Source organism: Helianthus annuus, chromosome 13 (genome assembly GCF_002127325.2).
Source record: "Helianthus annuus cultivar XRQ/B chromosome 13, HanXRQr2.0-SUNRISE, whole genome shotgun sequence".
Classification (NCBI taxonomy): Eukaryota; Viridiplantae; Streptophyta; class Magnoliopsida; order Asterales; family Asteraceae; genus Helianthus; species Helianthus annuus.
The window spans coordinates 159070710-159093062 of record NC_035445.2 but is presented as its reverse complement, the minus strand read 5'-3'; the positions used below and the strand labels follow the sequence as shown (position 1 = coordinate 159093062).

At 39.2% G+C, this 22353-nt stretch overlaps 1 protein-coding gene and 1 long non-coding RNA gene across 2 annotated transcripts; both read left to right on the top strand.

The window, feature by feature from the left end:
- Positions 1–442: 442 nt before the first annotated feature.
- Positions 443–1758, top strand: LOC110903460. Its single transcript, XR_002571965.2, has 5 exons — positions 443–602; positions 690–780; positions 872–1155; positions 1258–1459; positions 1569–1758. It is a non-coding gene; the product is annotated as an uncharacterized LOC110903460 (long non-coding RNA).
- Positions 1759–17663: 15905 nt separating this feature from the next.
- LOC110899948 (putative disease resistance RPP13-like protein 1) lies at positions 17664–22001 on the top strand. The gene has a single exon (XM_022146847.2). It carries the CDS (start codon positions 17747–17749, stop codon positions 21746–21748), a length of 4002 nt encoding a protein of 1333 aa, XP_022002539.1. The 5' UTR covers positions 17664–17746; the 3' UTR covers positions 21749–22001.
- The last annotated feature ends 352 nt before the right edge of the window (positions 22002–22353 follow it).

Sequence of the window (22353 nt, the reverse complement as noted above, 5' to 3'; positions counted from 1 at the left end):
TCATAAAGTTTGGTTTAAAATACATTTAAAATTCAAAAATCTGCCATCAAACCACTGGCCCACATTCAAAAGGGCAAACCACTGCCATATTCAAAATTCAATCTATGTTATCAATTCAAACACCTTGTAGGACCGGTTTTGATACCGTTCGATTGCATAACGAACGTTCGACGTGCGGAATCCGTGAACGTGCATGACCGAACACACAATAACGTACTAGAACCGTGAATCTATTGAAAGATATGACGTGTACGATACAAGAATCACGTAGAGAGTACTTTCTCCCTCTAGACTTGAATTTCTAAATCTTCAAAATGAGCAAAATTCTTACAAATTATGTCATAGCTTGACACATCAGCAAAATTTAACACATTTATTATATATAATAGATAATAGATTCATGATTCTGGCTCCAAATTCAAAATTCAATCCTCTCTCAAATCTAGAGCAGCTCCACATCCAATCTTCATCTCCACGAGCATCAACTATCCAGACCGTATCGACACTTACAAATCTTCAACACGAGCAGACGCTTAGAAACCCTAACCTTCTTCATTCACACAATTAGGTCAAACAAAATTCAAAACAACACCTAACTTCTGGTAAGTTCTCTGAGTTTCCCAATTGTTAATTTCGATTAACTTCTTCCATTAATTTCACTTCTAATTTGTAATTTTTTCGATCATCAGGTATAGCGATCATGAGTGACGATTCCGTTATGAATCCAGAGCTCGTAATCAATCACAAATTTCTTGCTTGAAATCAGCCAATCAATACAAGGTATAGCGATTTCGATAAATCTTTTGCAATTAGCCAATCAATACAAGGTATCTTTTGCAAACAACGATATCGTTCTTACGATCCTTGATAGCTCCAGCGAGACGCTTCGGAAGCGGATCGGAATTGGACGATTCATCCACTGCTCTGTTGAAGGACAACAAACCTAGATGTTTTATTATTTGAATAAGGTAAAGTTTTACCTTATTAGGGTTCAATTTCTGGTGGATTCGGAGGAGTAGGGTTAATGTAGCATTCGCCATCCTAAAAAAAGAAGTTGTTTAGAAATTAGAATCGACTCGTGTGAGCGGTGTTCTGACTTCTAGATTTGGATTTGGACTGTGAAGGACGACATATGATTTAAACTTCAAGGAAGAGGTGTTTTCTCATTCATATTCACTATTATTTTTATTTTAAAGATTTTTTTACCACCATAATATTACTTTAATACATGTTTATTTAATTAATTCTTTTACGTAGAACAACAACAAGTGACAAGTCTCAAAAGATTTCAGGAGTACAACTCAAAGATCTTTACAAATCATTTGTGAGCGAGTATCCTATCGTGTCGATTGAAGACCCGTTTGACCAAGATGACTGGGAACACTACGGAAAAATGACAGCAGAATGCGGTGACAAAGTGCAGATTGTTGGTGATGATCTGTTGGTCACTAATCCAACGGTTAGATACGTTGTTTTCAAATTATAAGAACCTCGATTTATTGTTTTTTTGTTTTTCAACCGGTTAACAAAAGTTGATATTAATTCGGGCTATTTGAATTTGTTTACAGAGAGTTCAAAAGGCGATTAGTGAGAAGACATGTAACATGCTTCTCCTCAAGGTATATCGTCAATTATTTAGCTGTTAACGGATTGATTTGGGTTATGTTTGATCTTTAACGTGTCAAACCGGTTAAATTAAATATTACTCTTAAAAGGAAACACGTCAAATTGATTAAATTAAACCCGAGGCGAAAGAAAGGATTGTTGTCATAATTTTATTATCCGTTTTGCTCAATCCGAGTGCATTATATTCATAAAGTGAACTTGATCTGATTGGTTTAACTGAGCTTGATCTGATTGTCAATAAAGAAAGGATGTTTGAAATATATCGATCTGATTGTGTCAATAATAATAAAAAAATGAACATTTTGAATCTGAATCTGGACGGCATAAGTTGTGAATCTGATTTTGTTATTTGTTATCTGAACTGCATAAGCTGAATCTGAATCTAAATGGCATAAGCTATTAATAATATGTGCAATATGTAGGAAATAGGTTCACCTTTTGAAAATATTATTACAAAATATATCATAACGAGACTCTCGTTATTCGTAGGAAATATCATTGTACAATACCGGTTTCAATAACTAAATAAAAGAATATAAATATAATTATATATACCAATCTTGATTCAAGCCGCATCTCTGGTGGGTGCTTCACGCGCACTTGATAGCATCCTAGACTCGAGTATTCATCATCTTGAGTCTTGAAAAATACTCATTGACTGCAACAAAGAGCAAACTAAAACGTTGACGATTTTGGTTGAGGCACGTGTTCAACATGCTTCTCTTAAAACAGATTTCGCGCCTCTACTAAAGATGACGCGTCTGTCTCCCAGGGTACAACAGCCGAAGCAGTCTGTACTGCCGGAGATGGCTCACCGGCCCAAGGTTACATCCGGTAATTGTAGTGTTTGAACTCATGTGGTGGAAACAATCAGAGAGTACTCATCTCTCTAGTTGGTGTTCAAGTGTTCATACTACTTCTAGTATTCTTCATATTTCAAGCAATATCCTATTCTTATTGTAATAAAAAAAACACATAGCCTACTATTTGAACAAGACTAGTGAAAGGATTCACTTGATTATTCATTTAATTAGTCACTTAATTAGAGACTTAAAAACTCTAATAAAACTAATTAAATACTCAAGAGTTACTCTTTTATTTACCACATGAATATTCTAATTAATATTTATAATTTCATTAAATTATAAATATATTTAATATCCATTCACCAAATTTCCAACAATCCCCCACATGAATGGAGATCATTCAAAACACTTAAAATTTCCAATGTAACCTCGACAGTTGAGTTTTGCATACGATAGGTAGGTGTTACCCTTTGAACCTTCGCTCATGAAATGCACTTAGCCCCCTAGCTCTGAGTAGATCTCGATGTCTTTGAACTCGTCTGCCATTTGTGTAGACGACAATACACTTCACACAAGACTCTCCCTAGCCGGGTCATCTCCTCATAGTCGTGTCCAATAATGGTCGTGGAACACTTTCCTGGTTCTGCGAGAGCTCTAGGAATTGTGCCCTCAATTCCATTCGAAGCGACCCCACTTCTCTCTAACATAGGTGATTCTCCTTAGATCATTAAAAGCATTGTGGTTATCATGATCTATCCAAATCATTTACCACATATTATGCTTAGCCTCACACTTGTCACTTTTAGGAATGGACTAGGAAGTTTATTAATCTTTATAATAAACTACCTTATTAAATGCGTAGGGTTATTCCCCCACAGTGACCTCGCTTATTCATACAATTAGGTTTTCCTATTGAACTCAATTCTTGGGATCTCCAGTCTACTGAGTTAGATTTCCATCATATGAACTTCATTTTTCAAGGGCTTCAGTCCCATTCCACAACTTGATCTCTAATAAACCCTCAGGTTGTTGGATTCATAACATTAGCAAATAACTTTGCGTATTTGAGATCAGTTGTCATGATGTGTTCTTAACTCGTAAGTTAATTTTGCCTATTGTCAACTTCTAAGACTATAACCTCAGTGGCCATCTGAATCTGGTTATAACATATGTCTTTGTAAGATACGTGTATCATTTAAGGCAAACACATCTCCATTATACACTACGACCTTTGTGTCCTCCACTTAGTCGTCTATTTGCAATGTTAGATTGGATTACAAAATCCTTATTGCTAAAAAAAATGCAAGACACCCCCCACATTTAAGTGTTATTGGATAACATTTAGATGTGTTAATGAGAACCATTTCTACATACCCTTATAAGGTTGTTTCTTAAATGGTTCCTCCCCCACATTTCTTGCCATTTGATCAACATTTCCGTAACACCACTTATGGCGACATTTATACACATATGATTGAACAAGACTAACCTTATTGTATCAGTGAATTCAACTCATATTGCATTAGCTTACACAAGCTTCCGAGCTGACCAAAGCAACACATGCCATTGTTATAAGTTTGTCACCAACTTAGAATAATTCTAATTTAGCATCTAGAATAAGCTTAGACAATGAGTTCTCCTCATTAGCTTTTCGAATAAACTCTTAAAAGTTACATGTCATTTCCTTATAATGAATGAAAATTCTCTCTCAACTTTTTCCATACACAAATTCTTTTTGTGTTCATACACATTTGAATGTTTAGAGTTAATTAGTCTCCGTCAAGACTCATAATTAACCAAGTACTAGTCTAGCATGCTTTAGACTACAATACTTTAGCATGTGAACAGAAGATGCATCATTCTGATTCTTCACAGCCCTAAGGATATCATAATATCACTTTGCAACATTCATCCCTTGTTAAGACAAAATAATGAGACTTATTCATAATCCTAAAACATCAATATTTAGGAAGGTCTCACAAATTATTATATATAGCACATAGCTAAATTTCATCATTCATTTAAGGAACATAACTTGATTACCTTTGATCTCAAACAATCTACCATTGACTCATAAGTACTTAAACATAAGTCTTAATCCAAGTCACTTGGTGAACACATTCATCACCAACAAGATGAATGTTCCTTGTCTACACTCACTATTATGTGTGAGATAGAATCAACTAGATCGACACTCAACAACATGGCATTCATAATTTTGCCATAAGTGATTTGCACACATCTATTGTTATTCATTAGGAGATATGTATATTTAGGATGCTCTCCCAAATGAAGGTAAAATCTCCATATAGATCTAACAATAATCAAGTGGTAGACGCATCTACTTATAAATCTCGCAAGATTTATTAAAGGTATACAATAACATATAGTACTTTTACTTTCATATGTTAGAATTCACACTTATGAATTTTTCAATGACTTCTAATGACGTATGCGACATGAATGTCGTTAGTGTATTTCATCTCAATACACTCACTACGTTCTTTCATTACTCATTAATGATATGGTTATACATTTGATGTTTCGTCTTTGACTTTTAGTCAATGTAACAACTCTCAAGTTGTTTATGTCCAAGTATTTTCATGTACTATCCGTTTAAAACCATATTATTTTAAACAATGTATAACCGACGTTATAATTATTTTCCACAAAAATAATTTATACGTCACAACCATTAGTGATTTATTTCTTTGTAAAAAATTGCATGTGTTATCCGGAGATATTGAACACAAAACAATAAAATACATTGAAAACTAAATCATAAGTGCCAATCACTTTTGAAATTTAAACGAAAGCATAGACAATATGTAGACATCAAATAGCAAAGTGCTTTTATCTTCAACACTTTATAATCTGACCGAAATCTTTTCAACAATATCGTCCCATGGCATGTCTTGAGGTACTCCCTCAATAAGACTCCATGCACTTGTAAGTACAAGTTCCCCATTTCGTGTTTAAACTTTAAACTTGGACAATTATGCTCAAAACAACACCAAGTTGTTACAAATACTACATTTAAGTAGTAAACTTGAACAATTAAATTTGTTCACAACAACACCAAGTTGTTTTTCACCAAATAACATTTTCTAACACGCATGTTAGAAAAAAAAACGTTATAACAAGCACATTATAGAATCGAACGTTTACATAAAACGTTTTCCAAAATATAGTCTATAAAATAAATCATTTCTCATCATCTTTAATGCTCACATAGGCAATTAAATGTTTACATAAAACATTTCTGTTCATTATGAACAATCTCTAACCTCGTATTAGTGATACACATTTTCTAACACACATGTTAGAAAATTTAAGTCATTTTATATATACAAAACATGACCAAATTAGAGCATTAAATGTCATCAATAAAACTCATCAAATGTCATCATTAAAACTCTACTCAAGAGTTTCACCATATTAAGAGTTAAGAGTCTCAATAATTATAGACTTAAACTCTAATAAAAGTCATCAAATGTCATCATTAAAACTCTACTCAAGAGTTTCACATATGAAGAGTTAATAGTCTCAATAATTATATATTTAAACTCTAATAAAACTCATCAAATGTCACCATTAAAACTCTACTCAAGAGTTTCACATATGAAGAGTTAAGAGTCTCCATAATTATATATTTAAACTCTAATAAAACTCATCAAATGTCACCATTAAAACTCTACTCAAGAGTTTCACTATATGAAGAGTTTAATTAGTAATTAAAATTTTACTCAAATTGATTTAGAAATCACAAATTAAAGTTGGTGATGAATCCCACACAACTACACTATCACTTTAAAGTGATTTAATTCTTGAAGTCAATCAAACATCAACTTCAATGTATGACCTTTTATTTCTAAATCATACAAAGCATTAAAATCAATGCTACAACAAATTACTTATATAAAATGTTTACATAAAACATTTCAAAGCATTTGTATTTTAACCATTTTTAACAATCATGTTAAAATGAAAGAAATTCTAACGCGCACGTTAGAAATATTAACATTTTCACAAAATGTTAATTCGACTTGCTAAAAACACATATATGGTTCAAATAAATAAGTCATTTCTAATGCACATGTTAGAAACTAAAAAATTAAAAAATTGCTTCCAAACTAACGCGTTTCATGAACGTTTCTAACACACATGTTAGAAGACAAATGATTACAAAAATCATTATAAGACTTATTTGTTCATATCAATCCATGGGTGGATGAAGAGTCTACTTTAAATAGAGACTTAATTAGAGACATAAAACTCTAATCAAGTAACATAAAACTCTTATTTAGAGTAATAAAAAACTCTACTTAGGAGAGTTTAACGTTTACAAAAAACATATGGTTTACACCAATAATTCTAGTCTAACACACATGTTAGAGAATTTAACGTTTACAAAAAACGTATGGTTGACACCAATAATTCCGGTCTAACACACATGTTAGAGAATTTAACGTTTACAAAAAACGTATGGTTTACACTAATAAACCCGATCTAACACAAAAGTTAGAAAAAATTAACGATTCCCAAAATCGTTTAAAAACCAAACGGTTGAACCAAAAACATTCGTTTTGTACCACGGTATAGGATTTAAGATTGTATCTCAATTTCAAGAAATCCAAACACAACAAGTTGTACCACATACATATTTCCCAAAAGAAAATATTTACAAGATCATAATCTTTAAAATATATATATTTTTTTTAATTATAAATCCTTTTATGAACCCAAAATCCTTATAAATAAGGTTTTAAGATTGTAGCAACAATCTCATGAAATCTGTTTTAAGTTTGTAGGAAATAGGTTCATCTTTTGTAAAATATTATTACAAAATATATCATAACGAGACTCTCGTTATTCGTAGGAAATATCATTGTACAATACCGGTTGCAATAACTAAATAAAAGAATATAAATATAATTATATATACCAATCTTGATTCAAGCCGCATCTCTGGTGGGTGCTTCACGCGCACTTGATAGCATCCTAGACTCGAGTATTCATCATCTTGAGTCTTGAAAAATACTCCTTGACTGCAACAAAGAGCACACTAAAACGTTGACGATTTTGGTTGAGGCACGTGTTCAACACGCTTCCCTTAAAACAGATTTCGCGCCTCTACTAAAGATGACGCGTCTGTCTCCCAGGGTACAACAGCCGAAGCAGTCTGTACTGCCGGAGATGGCTCACCGGCCCAAGGTTACATCCGGTAATTGTAGTGTTTGAACTCATGTGGTGGAAACAATCAGAGAGTACTCATCTCTCTAGTTGGTGTTCAAGTGTTCATACTACTTCTAGTATTCTTCATATTTCAAGCAATATCCTATTCTTATTGTAATAAAAAAAACACATAGCCTACTATTTGAACAAGACTAGTGAAAGGATTCACTTGATTATTCATTTAATTAGTCACTTAATTAGAGACTTAAAAACTCTAATAAAACTAATTAAATACTCAAGAGTTACTCTTTTATTTACCACATGAATATTCTAATTAATATTTATAATTTCATTAAATTATAAATATATTTAATATCTATTCACCAAATTTCCAACACAATATGATTCATTTAAATCCGAATCTGAGTTCGAAACTTCTTAAAACAATATTCTGAATTGGAATTGTGTTGCAACTGAATCTTCTTCGTGTGTTTCTATCTGAGTTGTGGGTTTCGTTGGTGTTGATTACTGATAAGAACGTGTATCGGAAGATTGAAAGGAAAAACAAGAGAAGCTATTGTTGTATGTGTGCGATTGAACTTGATTGCTATTACTCGCAAGTTGTGATTGTTGATCTGAAAGACGCAGGTTGTGTTATTGATCAGAAAAACGCAGGCTGTGATTGGTGATCAGAAAGATCCAGGTTGTATTATTGATCAGTAAAGATCCAGGTTGTGTTATTGATCAGTAAAGTAATCAGACTGACTGTTCACTGTCTGTGTTTGAGCCTGTGTTATTTACTTTCCATTTACTTCAGTTAGTTTTTTACTAACGTGACAGCTTAACTTTAGAGAATTAAGAGGCATTATTGTCATTAATTGACAATAATAAACCGACACCGACCCCGACCCGTTACAAGCCGGTACTAGTCGGTTCCTGTTTATAGTCAACTTAGGTTTTGGGTCGGTTCTCGGTTCAAGACCTTGGAGAACCGAAACTGTAATACTTGGACCAAAGTAACATATCTGATATAGCGAATTGTTGGTTTTTAGCCCATTTGATATTTCTAGAGTGAACATGATGGCTTCCGATAACTATATTTGATCATTTTTCTTGTAAAGAACATGTCTCAAAATGTCATTTCTCTGATGCATAAAAATGTGAGTGTGAAAAAGAGGTGTGGTGGTCCTTATCCTGAGAACATAAACAAACCCACAATTTCTTTGCTTTTGGCCTAAGTGAATAAACTATGTATTAAAAAATAGAGTTAAATGCAATTTTAGTCAAAAAATTATTAGATGTTTTTTTTAATTTGGTCAGTGTTCTAAAAGTTATGCTAGTGGTTCTAAAAGTTATGCAAATCATTTTCTTTCTTAAATATTGTAGAATACCCAACTCCCGGATGACGTTAGATGGATCTTCGTTGACGTCAAGAGCCTTTATCTTCATTGCTACAAAAGAACAAACCGTTAGCCTCGTCACGGGGGACCCCGGGAGGGGGATCCGTGACCAAGCTCCGGCGTGAGAGTAAGTAAACTTGCCGGGAAAATGAAAGGAGCTTCTCCCGTTGAGTAGAATCACCGGAAGGTTTCCTCTTTGGTGTGAATCTAATAAATACGTATGTGGATATTAAATGTAAGAGAATGTTGGTCGGAATTAATGAGAGGAGAGTAAATGAGAGTGTAGTAAATGAGATGGTTCCGGAGGTGATACCTGCCTTTGTTCCTTCATGCTTGCTCTTATATAACAGCCGGTCCTTATCTCACTAGATATCTCCACATGTGATCTAACGGTTTTTGGGGGCTCTCGGGGGGTGCAGACACGTGTCTGACCCCCAACGGTGAGATGTTCTCCTTAATTAATGCTCCCGCCGGAGAAGTACATTGTTTCAGACGAGATCCCATTCTTATCGAGCATTAAATGAAGCCTGTTATCTTTGCTAGCTATTTTCCCGCTCTTTACAAAAGGAGAGAAGCCTTAATGGGCAAGGTAACTCTATTTTGTCGGCTTTCGTATAATTGGGCCTTCCTAAAGATAGTCCAAAGCGGGTAAAGTGGGCTTTCCCACTGGCCCGTCGTCAAGTCATCTTTAGTCCCTGGTTCTGAGACCCGAGGCTCATGATCCGGGGCTGAGTCACAACCGTTCAAAGAGTAGTTTTTTCCTGTGGGTCCACTCCAGGTCAGTTATAATTAACCGTCCCCACTAATCATCACATCGCCGAACACCTATAGCGGGAGTTAATCCCCCTAGTAACACGTGCCCCTTTTTTGAATTTTGAAGGGACTAATGACATGACAGTTACCTGCATGTCAGTTATACCTCTTTAAATACCTTGTCCCCCTTTTCAGATTTCCTATTCAAACATTTCGATTTCTTTTCTTCTTCTTCGTAACAACTCCCCTTAACCATCGCTTCCTCTCCGATCATGAGTCGTTGTGGTCGCTCATCGATAAGATCAGTACTGACGGCAAAGGACTTGAAGTCCTTCGTTGAAGCGTATAAGATCCCTGAACAGTTTTCTCCTTCCTTGCCGGGCCCTAACGAACCGGCGGAATGCACACCAGACAGAATCCCCATTTACACACTGGATTTTTCCTCATGTGGGGTTCGGTACCCTCTTTCCCCTTTCAAAGTCGCTCTACTTCGTCACTTTGGTGTCCACTTTTCTCAGATTCACCCTTTAGGGTTTATGAGGGTGGTCCATTTTGAGCTATCCTGTGCAGCCATTTCAGGGGAGCCTTCTATTCCTCTGTTCTGCATGTTCTATAGGCTAGTTTCGGATGGGGATTGGTTTACCTTTGCAAAATGACAGAACAATGTCTCGAAGCCCTGTTATAGTTTCATGCCCACCTCCACCTATCCAAAGGATTGGAAAAGCAGATTCATCTTTGTCTCTGTTGCTATGCTGCCAGAGTCCTCACTGCCGAGAGATCTTGATGCTGTGATTGAAGATGTTGTTCCTACTCTGTCTGCAACCGAAACCGTTCAATGGAAACGGATGTGCGAGAATCCGACGAGGGCGTTTACTTTTTCCGAGGGGATGCTTGCCATGGGAGGGTTGAGCCCCTCCTATCCGGTTCGTCCTAGGGCTTTTTTCGGCAACAAGGGTATTTCTTTACTCTTGATCTGTTACTTATAGTTACCCCTTTTCTATGTCTTAAAGATTGGGCAGTCATCTTTAGTGTCTCTTTTTTGTGTAGAGATAACTTTGTGGAGGCTACTTCAGGGCGATTTCAAAGATGTTAAGTTTGTAGTTGACAACGAGATCGATCCCAGATTGAATGCGGAGGTGCAGGTTACTGGGGGATCCACTCAGGCCGGGGGCTCTACTGCCGTGGGTGGTGATGAGGAGAACCCTTCTGATGAGGAGGAAAGTTCCCCTGACTTTCCTCCTGTTCATCCTTCTGGCCAAAGTGATGACGAAGATGTGGAAATTCAGTTAGTTCGTAAGAGAAGATCTGCCAGTCCTCAGCCAGCCCCTGCTCCCGGCAATATTCGTCAAAGACTTCAGAGTGCCAGTGGTCAAAAACCTCCTCCTTCATCGAAAGCTGCTTCTGATCTCCCCCTGCTGGGATCAAAGGTTCCCTATCTAAACACCTGAGGTCTTCAAGGCTAGTGAGTGCTCCTTTGCTGGTAAGCCTTATCCTCCATTTATTTCATTTTTTCTGTTTTGGCCTTGCCTCTGATGTTCTTTTTCTTACTTCACAGGGGAGTTCCCGGGAGCCCATAAAGATTCCTACTGGTCCCTCTTCTTCCCGTGTTCGGGACAAGGCCTCCGAGGTGGGCATAGCCCGTTTTTCCTCAGCTTTTGAGCTTTCGCCCTCTCATGCTACTGGGACTAGTAGACCCACCCTCCTTGAAGGTCCTGCTCATCGATCCCCTCTTGCCCCCCTGTTTGCCGATGCCATCCTTCTTACTTATGTCCCCAAGTGGAAGGTGACTAGTTCCTCGGTGGTAGGGACTCCCGAGTTTGCTAGAGACTTCTTGAGCCACCCTGTCCCTCCTTCTCACAGATTTGTGAATTCTGCTTTGAGGGATGATCTTTTCGAGGATCAGTATAGCATGTCCCTGTGCGAGAGCTTTTTTAGGGGAGCGGGTATGTTGCAGAGGATTAATGATTTGAGGAGGGAAAATGAAGGGCTTAAGGCTGAGCTTAAGGCTTCCCAGTCAGTTGCTGCTGGGCTTAGGTGCCAAGTGGTTGATGCCGAGAGGAAGTTGCAGGAGGAGAAGGTACACAGTCCTTCCCCCCCTTTTTTATATGTTGATCTTTCGTCCAGGGGGCTAGAGCTATGCTGGGGAGAAAGGTACACAGTCCTTCCCCCCTCCTTGAAGGTCCTGCTCAAGAGCCTTTATCTTCGTTGCTACAAAAGAACAAAGCGTTAGCCTCGTCACGGGGGACCCCGGGAGGGGGATCCGTGACCAAGCTCCGGCGTGAGAGTAAGTAAACTTGCCGGGAAAATGAAAGGAGCTTCTCCCGATGAGTAGAATCACCGGAAGGTTTCCTCTTTGGTGTGAATCTAATAAATACGTATGTGGGTATTAAATGTAAGAGAATGTTGGTCGGAATTAATGAGAGGAGAGTAAATGAGAGTGTAGTAAATGAGATGGTTCCGGAGATGATACCTGCCTTTGTTCCTTCATGCTTGCTCTTATATAACAGTCGGTCCTTATCTCACTAGATATCTCCACATGTGATCTAACGGTTTTTGGGGGCTCTCGGGGGGTGCAGACACGTGTCTGACCCCCAACGGTGAGATGTTCTCCTTAATTAATGCTCCCGCCGGAGAAGTACATTGTTTCAGACGAGATCCCATTCTTATCGAGCATTAAATGAAGCCTGTTATCTTTGCTAGCTGTTTTCCCGCTCTTTACAAAAGGAGAGAAGCCTTAATGGGCAAGGTAACTCTATTTTGTGGGCTTTCGTATAATTGGGCCTTCCTAAAGATAGTCCAAAGCGGGTAAAGTGGGCTTTCCCACTGGCCGTCGTCAAATATAGAAAAGTAAAAGGGTACAATTATTGATGCGTGATTATTTTATTATTTAATAACAAAGGGCATCTAATTTGAAAGAAAAGACAGGCCGAGTCCGAAGGGTGTCGAGAGTGGGCGACCGCCCAAGGCCCAAACTCCTTCGGGGCCCGAAAGTTTTTTTTTTAAATACATCTAATAAGTATATATATATATATAAATGTTTTATTAGGTGTTTTTTTTTAATTTGGTCAGTGTTCTAAAAGTTATGCTAGTGGTTGTTATGCAAGTCATTTTCTTTCTTAAATATAGAAAAGTAAAAGGGTACAATTATTGATGCGTGATTATTTTATTATTTAATAACAAAGGGCATCTAATTTGAAAGGAAACACAGGCCGGGTCCAAAGGGTGTCGAGAGTGGGCGACCGCCCAAGGCCCAAACTCCTCCGGGGCCTGAAAGTTTTTTTTTAAATACATCTAATAAGTATATATATAAATGTTTTGTTTTAGTTTTGTATACAAAAAGACGGCTGGTCTGTTGGCTTCATTCCACGCACAAAAAGTTTTGATGGAGGAATTTGGTCTTAAGTTCGATTCTTTCTCAGGCTTCTTAATTCCTCTTTTTACCAACTTCATTATTATCGTTTTGTTTTTTTCTTTTTTTTTCTCTATCTCAGCAACTTTATTCTTATGTTTTGTTTTTTCTCCTTACGTTTTGCTAAAAATTTTACGATCCTTTTTATATCTATCTGCGGTTGACTTCCAAGTCTTCTGCCTCCGTATTTCATTCTTTATTCATTTTTTTAGTTGACGTTTTTCATTCCACTATCTTCAATTCCGTCAGTAAGATCTGCATCTCATTATCCTTCATTCATCAATCTTATTCATAAATAGAAGTGATTTTTTGTGAATGACAAGTTGACCCACCAAGTGTTCGATCAAATGCCTCAATGAAGATAAGGTTTTAAAAAAACTTGTTTTTTAGCAATCTTGTGGAGTGGGTATTGGTTAAGGTGATTTGATCTTGTAATTTAGATTCAATTGTGTTAATCTTTAACTACACGGCATGGGGTAAGAGGTTAGGTGGGAAACCATTTAGAGGGTGGGCAACCAGCGGTTGCTGCCCTCCTTCATCTTCTATAGAATTTTACCGGTTTTCTACCCCCCACAACTCATCTCGAGTTTGGTGTATTGTTAGTTAACATACGATAACATACGCGCATGGCTCCTACAAGGGGGAGTCGGAACGTTAAGTCAGGCGGCCATGTGCAGGGCTCTGACAGTGGTTTAAAGACCTGTCCTTTCAATTTTTTCCACGAATGTAAAGATGGTAAACCGGGGTCTGTGGGTTTTTTCCGCCTATTTGAACACATGCAAAGCACCCACCTCAAGACAGAAAACCGAAGGCTATCTTTGAAGGAGGCTATTTCAAAGGACCTGGACCTTTTTATGGATGTTGCAGAAGTTCTTAGGGCAGGGGATAAATGGTTATGTGGTAAGTGCATGGTGATGCACGCACTCAGTAGGGGATGCAAGCATGATAATGAGGTCGTGTCGTTTGCCATGATCTCGGGGGGTGTTGAAGATTTCATTGTTGGGATCGGGAAACCATGCCAAGTGGTGGTTGACACAAATCCACCTCACCCAGCAAGGCTCGGGAGTGATGTTAACCTCCTCGAGCGTGTTTTCTCCCTCCCTATTCAGACTGTTAAAAGCATTCCCCTTAGTTGTCGGCTGTTGTTTACTCAGGTCCTAACAGGTGCTTTGCGCAAAGTGGTAGCGTCACTAGGATCGGTCAACAATTGGGTCCAATTGCTTTTACTACCGCGTTGCACCTTGCGGGTGGTTAGACCATCCTCTAGACAAGAGCGGAGATCAGGGAATAGGAAATCTCTACAGTGTAGTAACATCTTGCACGCGCTTACAGTGTGGAAAGATGGGTCTGGGTTTGATGATTTGGTCGCTTCCCTATTGGATAGCGTGGGGGAGACGGGGGCCCCTAGGGGAGAATGCAGGAAAGAGGAAGAAAAAGAAAGGGACCCTAATATTAAGCAATGTCTTCGGAAAGTCATGGATGGACATTTCATGGCTGCGGTTAAGGTCCTATGCTCTAGTGGGGTTGCCCCTCTAGGTGATTCGACCTTGAAAGCTCTTATTGATAAACACCCAGTGGTGTCGCCCCCGTCATTGCCTTCCAACCCTTTGGCCCAACCCACTCTTGTTGTTGATGGGGATTGTGTCCTAAAATGTATTCGATCTTTTCCTAAAGGGACATCATGCGGTAGAGACGGGATGCGGGCCCAACACCTGTTAGATGCTATTGGTGGCGAGGGCTCGGTGACTTCCTCAGGTTTGCTTACGAGCATTACTGAAGTTGTTAACTTATGGCTTGGTGGATCCTGCCCTATGGTGCTTGCTGAGTTTGTTGCCTCGGCCCCCCTTACCCCCTTATTGAAACCTGATAAAGGAATTCGGCCTATTGCTGTGGGGGGTATTTGGCGAAGGTTGGTTTCCAAGGTGGCGATGAAGAAGGTCGGGAAAGAAATGACCCAATACTTAGGTGACTATCAGTTTGGGGTGGGGATGCCAAATGGGGCAGAGGCGGTACTTCACAGTGTAAACAGGTTTCTCAACTCGTTTCATGCAGATGGTTCCTTAGCCTTGCTTACTGTGGATTTCTCCAATGCTTTTAACACGGTCGACCGCACAGCCTTTCTCTAAGAGGTTCATCAGCGTTGCCCGTCAATCTATCGGTGGGTCCAATTTCTTTACGCTCAGCCTGCTAGGTTGTATGTTGGTAACGAGTGTATTGGGGTTACTACCGGAGTTCAACAAGGAGATCCTTTGGGGCCCCTTCTCTTTGCCCTCGCCTTACACCCCCTTATTCTCCGAGTTCAGAACCGCTGTAAACTCCCGTTTCATGCTTGGTATTTGGATGATGGGATGATTATCGGCAACGCCTCTGAGGTTGCTAAGGCCTTAGACATCATCAACGAGGAGGGGCCATCTCTAGGGCTTTATCTCAATATTAAGAAAACAGAGGTTTATTGGCCGACATGCGACGACCAGAAAGTTCAGGACGGGCTATTCCCGAGAGGGATCGGTAGACCAGAGAAGGGGGTTAAGCTCCTTGGTGGAGCTGTTAGTCGGGATCCTAGCTTTATTGGAGAGTTGGCAGGGCGGCGGGCCTCAGGGGCGGTTGACCTTATGAAACTCTTACGCTGCCTGAGGGATCCCCAATGTGAACTCCTCCTGCTAAGGTCGTGCATGGGTGTTGCTAAGTTGCTTTTTGGGCTGCGCACTTGTCAACCCCATTTGATGGAGGATGCGGTATCTCGGTTCGATGATGGCCTTAGAAAGGCTATAGAAGACATAGTAGTGGGTGGCGGCCCCTTCTTTGGTGACCTCCAGTGGCGTCTAGCATCTTTGCCAATGCGTCTAGGTGGTTTGGGCCTCTTCTCAGCCCGAGATGTTGGGGCTTATGCCTTTGTGGCGTCTAGAGCTCAGTCTTGGGAACTACAGGATCATATCCTTCGAAACGGTGGGGTCGTCAGGCTTGACCCAGACTATCAACAAGCGCTCGAATGCTTAAATGTCTCTCTCCCAAACTTGGATATTGGCGGTTTCTCTAACAAGGACACCGCCCCCTCGAAGCCGTAAAAAACTTTGGCGAATGCACTTTTTAGCAAAATCGCTCAAAGCCTGGGAGAAGCTTTTGATTTGTCACCCCGCCAGAAGGCGGTGTTTGAGTGTCTGAAGGGTCCCCATGCTCAGGAATTTTTGACCGTTATCCCGATTGAGGGGTTAGGACAATGCATGTCGGTAGTAGAATATAGAACCATTCTCAAATACCGGCTAATGATCCCTATGTACCCAGAAGATGAAACCTGCCCGATATGTCGTAAAGCTTCTAGGGATAAATATGGGGAGCACGCAGTTCACTGTAAAGAGCTCCCTGGGTTTAAATATCGACATGACTGGGTGCGAGATGTTTTGGGGGACATCTTAAGAAGAGCTGGGATTTCTGCTAAGAAAGAGGCCCCTGTGAATTTCCTCACGGACCCTATGGAAGGGAGATCTACTCTGCGACCAGCGGATCTGCTCGTCTTTGGATGGGCTGGGGGGAAACATGCTTGTGTAGACCTCACGGGGGTTTCCCCTTTGGTTGGTTTAAGGGAAAACGGGTTTGTAGCTGGACTAGCAGCAAGAAAGGCAGAATCAAAGAAAGTGGATAAGCACGCTAAAGCTTGCGCAGAGAACCAACATATCTTTATCCCTTTTGCCTTTGATACTTTTGGCTCCCTAGCACCAGAAGCCATCAACTTCTTGACAAGGGTTCAACGGGTTATCCACAACAATTGTTCGACCCCAGGGGGGCAGGGGTTTGTGTTCGGGAGGTTGGGGTTTGCAATTCAGAAAGGATTGGCGGCGCAGCTTGTTACCCGTCTACCTTCTGTTTTGATGTAACTTAAGAAGTTTTCTGGACTTTATTATACGTAATGACAACATTTTGAATTAAATTAAAGTTTATTATTTAAACTAAATTTAACAAAACAATATTTGAAATGTTTTTTTTTATGATACAAAAACTAAAGAAGCAAACACGTTTTGGGTATGTTATGACTATATTTTTTGGGTTTTTACTTTCGTTTGTCAGAACGCGTGCATCGAAACAAACAAAGTTTCAACTCAACGCAACAAGGCGGCCCATTTTTTTCATTTATTATTATATTTTCTAGTATATAAATATGTACTAATTCAAATATATTTATCTTTCCTTTACAAAATTGAGTCATTGGCTTTATATTATACGGGCCCGTTTTTTTCTACTCGCCTCAGGCCCAAAACTCTTTGAACATTCTTAATCTTGGAGACGGCCCTGAGAAAAGATATAGAAAATATATTATATTTGTAGTGGGTTTCCTTTAGGAAAAAAAAAATCAAAAGTGTGCTCCTTTATTTGTAGTGGGTTTTCCTTTAGAAAAAAAATTCAAATGTGCTCCTTTATTTGTAGTGGGTTTCCTTTAGACAAAAAAATCAAAAGTGTGCTCCTTTTACAATAATTGAAACGTTAACATACGAAAGAAGTCTGAAGGAGTGAATCCACTGTAAACAACACCTCACAACATCAACAGTTTCTTTCTATACCCCTCTACACTCTCATCAAACTCTATGGCTGAACTCGTGCTTTCTTCCCTCCTCCCTGTCCTCTTTGAGAAGCTGTCCGATGCAGCTTTCAAAACCATTGCTCGCCACAAGGGACTTGATGCTGAGATCAAGAAATTGCAGAAATCCTTAACCCAGATCCAAGTTTATCTTACTCATGCTTCTCAGATGGAGATAACCGATCCATCTGTGAAACAGCGACTGAATGATCTCCAGCATCTGGCTTATGACATCGATGACGTCCTCGATGGTTGGGCTACCGACGCTATGAACCCTGAGTTCAAGCAAGACCCAGAAGGCATCACCGGCAAGGTAAGAAAGCTAATCACCCCAACTTGTTGCACAACTTTCTCACGGACTACTACTATGATTGCCGAGTTAGATGATATTTCCACCAAATTACAAGATCTAGTTAAGGAGAAAGCTGATCTTGGTTTAGATAATCTTGGTTTGAAAGCGGAAGAGGAAGCTAGGCCAAGAACTATTAATAATAATAGAAGGTTACAAACCTCTGTTGTCAACCCATCTAGTATTGTTGGACGCCAAGCTCATAAAGATGCACTGGTTCAACAGTTATTGTTACCCGCTGATGAACCATCTGACCAAAACTATAGCATTGTTCCCATAGTTGGTATGGGTGGGCTTGGAAAAACAACTCTGGCTAGACTTGTGTACGAAGAGCAACAGGTCAAGGATCACTTCGAACTCAAGGTGTGGGTTTGTGTATCTGATGAGTTTGATACCGTTCGTATAAGCAAAGAGATCTTTCAATCTATGGCAAACAAGGAAGTTCCAGATTTTAATCGGCTTCAAGAAGCTCTTAAAGATCACGTAAAGGGTAAAAAGTTTCTGTTGGTGCTAGATGATATATGGGGCGAAAGTTATGAGGATTGGGAAACCCTTGTCAGACCGTTGTATACATGTGCTCCTGGAAGTAAGATCATTATAACAACACGGAAGGATCAATTGCTCAAACAATTGGTTTACAATCCACTACACAAGCAGCTACACAGCCTCTCAGATGATGACGCTTTGTCTTTACTTGCTCGAAATGCGTTAGGTGTAGATAACTTTGATTCCCATTTGTCGCTTAAACCATATGCCCAAGGTATTGTGAAAAAATGTGGAGGATTACCTTTAGCTTTAATAGCACTTGGTAGATTGTTGAGAACAAAAAGAGATGAAGCAGATCATTGGATCAATGTGTCAAACAGTGACATATGGAGATTAAAAGTTAAGGGGGGAGTTCTCCCGGCCCTAAGACTAAGCTACGATGATCTTTCGGCACCATTGAAGCGGTTGTTTGCATATTGCTCCTTGTTTCCCAAGGACTACCTGTTTAACAAGAAGGATCTGATTTTATTATGGATGTCAGAAGGGTTGTTGTGCCAGCCAACTCTGATCGACTCAACAGAAGAACAACAATTGGGTCACGAATTCTTTGACGAGTTGTTGTCAAGGTCATTTTTTCAACATGCACCTAATAATGAATCATTATTTGTGATGCATGACCTCATGAATGACTTGGCGACATCTGTTGCTACCGAGTTTTATTTAAGGTTAGACAACGAGTCAGAGAAGAATATTAAGAAGATGAAGCTAGACAAGTACCGCCATATGTCATATGTTAAGGAAAAATATGTAGCTTACAAGAAGCTCCAGGTACTTGAAAACACCAAATGTCTAAGGACATTCTTGGCAACATCTGTTGGGGAGGTGGAACGTGGGCGGGAATTTTACTTATCCAATAAGATTCTGACCGGCTTGCTTCCTAAGTTACCATTATTAAGGGTTCTAAGTTTGAGTGGCTTTGAAATAAGTGAGTTACCGGAGTCCATTGGTACTTTGAGGCACTTGAGATATCTTAATCTATCTCAAACTCATATCACACATTTACCGGGAAAGGTTTGCAATCTTGTTAATTTACAAACGTTGATCCTGTTTGGTTGTGATGAATTAACTGAGTTGCCCAACAACTTCCTAAATCTGAAGAACCTGCAACATCTTGACGTTAGGGACACCCTGCTTTCATTTCAGATGCTGTTAGAGATTAGCAAGTTGAAAAGCCTACAAATTACTCTCTCGAAAATCGATATCGAAAGTGAAAGGGGAATTGAAATAGCCAAACTTAAAGACTTTAAAAATATATATGGGAAAATTTCTGTTGTAGGTTTGGAAAAAGTGCAAAATGCAATTTATGCACATGAGGCGAACTTTTCAGAAAAGAGGATTAGTGAGTTAGAGCTTGTATGGGGTGATGAGCTAAATGATTCTCGAAATGACATGCTTGAAAAAGAGGTCCTAAATGAGTTGGAGCCTTGTCATGATAAGTTATTAAAACTCAAAATTAGGTCATATGGGGGATTTGAGTTTCCAAAGTGGGTTGGGGATCCCTTGTTTCTTTATTTGAAGCATGTGTCGATAAGTGATTGTAAGAGATGTACATCAATACCGCCACTGGGACAACTACCGTCACTAAAGGAGTTGTTAATCGAAGGCTTACATGGAGTGGAAGTTGTGGGTTTGGAGTTATTTGGGACTGGTCAAGCGTTTCCTTCACTTGAAAAGCTGACTTTTCGTGGTATGCATGGGTGGAAGAAATGGTCAGGGGCTGTGTTTCCACGCTTGCAAAAGCTTCAAATAAATGGTTGTCCTAATTTGGTTGAAGTCACACTTGAAGCAATGCCTTCGTTGAATGATCTAAGCATAAGTAAATGTGAGAGTGGTGTGTTGAGAAGTCTGGTTGAAGTAGCATCAGCAGTCACCAAGTTGGATATAAGGGAGATTTCAGGGCTTAATGATGTGGTGTGGAGAGATGTTATAGAATATCTTGGGGCAGTTGAAGAATTAAGCATAGTGAGCTGTAATGAAATAAGGTACCTGGTGAAATCAGATGCAGATGCAAGTAAGATTCTTGTGAAGCTGAGGACATTGGGAGTGTATGGTTGTGATAATTTGGTGAGTATAGGAGAGAAAGAGGAGGAGGAGGATAATTGTAGGAGCAACCTCCTAACATCTCTTAGGATATTAGAAGTGAATGAATGTAAGAATATGGAGCGTTGCAGCTCTCCAGATGGCATTGAGGAGTTGACTGTATGGAGTTGTAGTTCAATGAGAGTTGTCTCGTTTCCAAAAGGAGGGCAGGAGAAGCTGAGGTCACTTACAATATGGAATTGCAGGAACCTATTGGAAAAGGAGTGGGAGTGGGGAGGACAAAAAATGAACAACAACAGAAGCAGCAGCACGCCGATACTTGAATTTGTCAGGATAAAAGATTGGCCAAATCTGAAATCAATCATTGAGCTGAATGACTTTGTTCACCTCACTGAATTGATTATATACAACTGTGAAAACCTCGAGTTATTTCCAGACACTTTAAGATCGTTAAAGAAACTGGAAATAAGTAATTGTCCCAAATTGGATGTTTCCTTTCCTGGTGACAATTTGACATCATTGAAGCAACTTAGCATAACAAAGTGTCCAAGAATGGATGCTTGTTTACCTGGTTGGGTTTGGCCTCCTAATCTGCAATTCTTAGTAATTGGGGAGTTGAAGAAGCCCTTCTCCGAGTGGGGCCCACAAAGTTTTCCAACCTCACTTGTGGAACTCAGGTTACTCGGTGGTAGTGAAGATGGAGTAGTTATTAGTTGTAGTGAATTTTCTCATCTTCTTCCTTCATCTCTTACCTCTCTTACTATATGTGACTTTGAGAAACTGGAATCTTTTTCAGTGGTACTCCAACACCTCCAATCTCTCAGTTTTTCCAATTGCCCTAATCTGAAGAAAGTGTCTTCACATCTCCAACACCTCACCTCCCTCCACCATCTCTCTTTTTGGGATTGCCCTATGATGATGGATCTACCAGAGCTGTTATCGCCTTCACTCTTGAGTTTAGAGATCTGGGGTGATTGCCCAGGTCTGAAAGAAAGATGCAGTAAAAAGGGGAGTTACTGGCCCCTCATCTCCTATATCCCCTGTTGTAAAAACACACCAAGAAATAGACTATAATTGATCACCAACACCAATTGTATTATTACTCTCAAGAAATGAAACTGATTACAAACTGAATTGAAAGAAAATCACTAAGAACTCGTACTATCTATTACAAGCCCTAATCCCCTTTTATTACATCAGCTAACTAACTATTAACAGAACTATGACCTGAATTGACAACATTAACCCCTGTGTTTATAAGAAATAACATTCAGGCCCTTCGACTTTATTAACCTTCCAAACTTAAGAGACCTTTATAACAGTTGACTACTTTGACTTTAATATCTCACAATCTCCACCTTTAAAGCCAAAGTATCAACCTTCATTAACCAACTCTCATATCAGCAAGACACATATAGAACTTTGAACCCGGCAAACACTTAGTGAATACATCAGCAGTATTTTGTTCTGTTTCGACCCATTTGATCTCAACCAGCTTCTTATTCACTATATCTCTGATGAAATGCAGTTTAACACTGATATGTTTGGTTCTCTCGTGATAAACACTATTCTTAGACAACTGAATAGCCCCCTGATTGTCACAGCAGATCACTGGAACATTAGCTTTAATTCCCAATTCTTTCAAAATTCCTTTAAGCCACAAAGCTTCTTTCACAGCT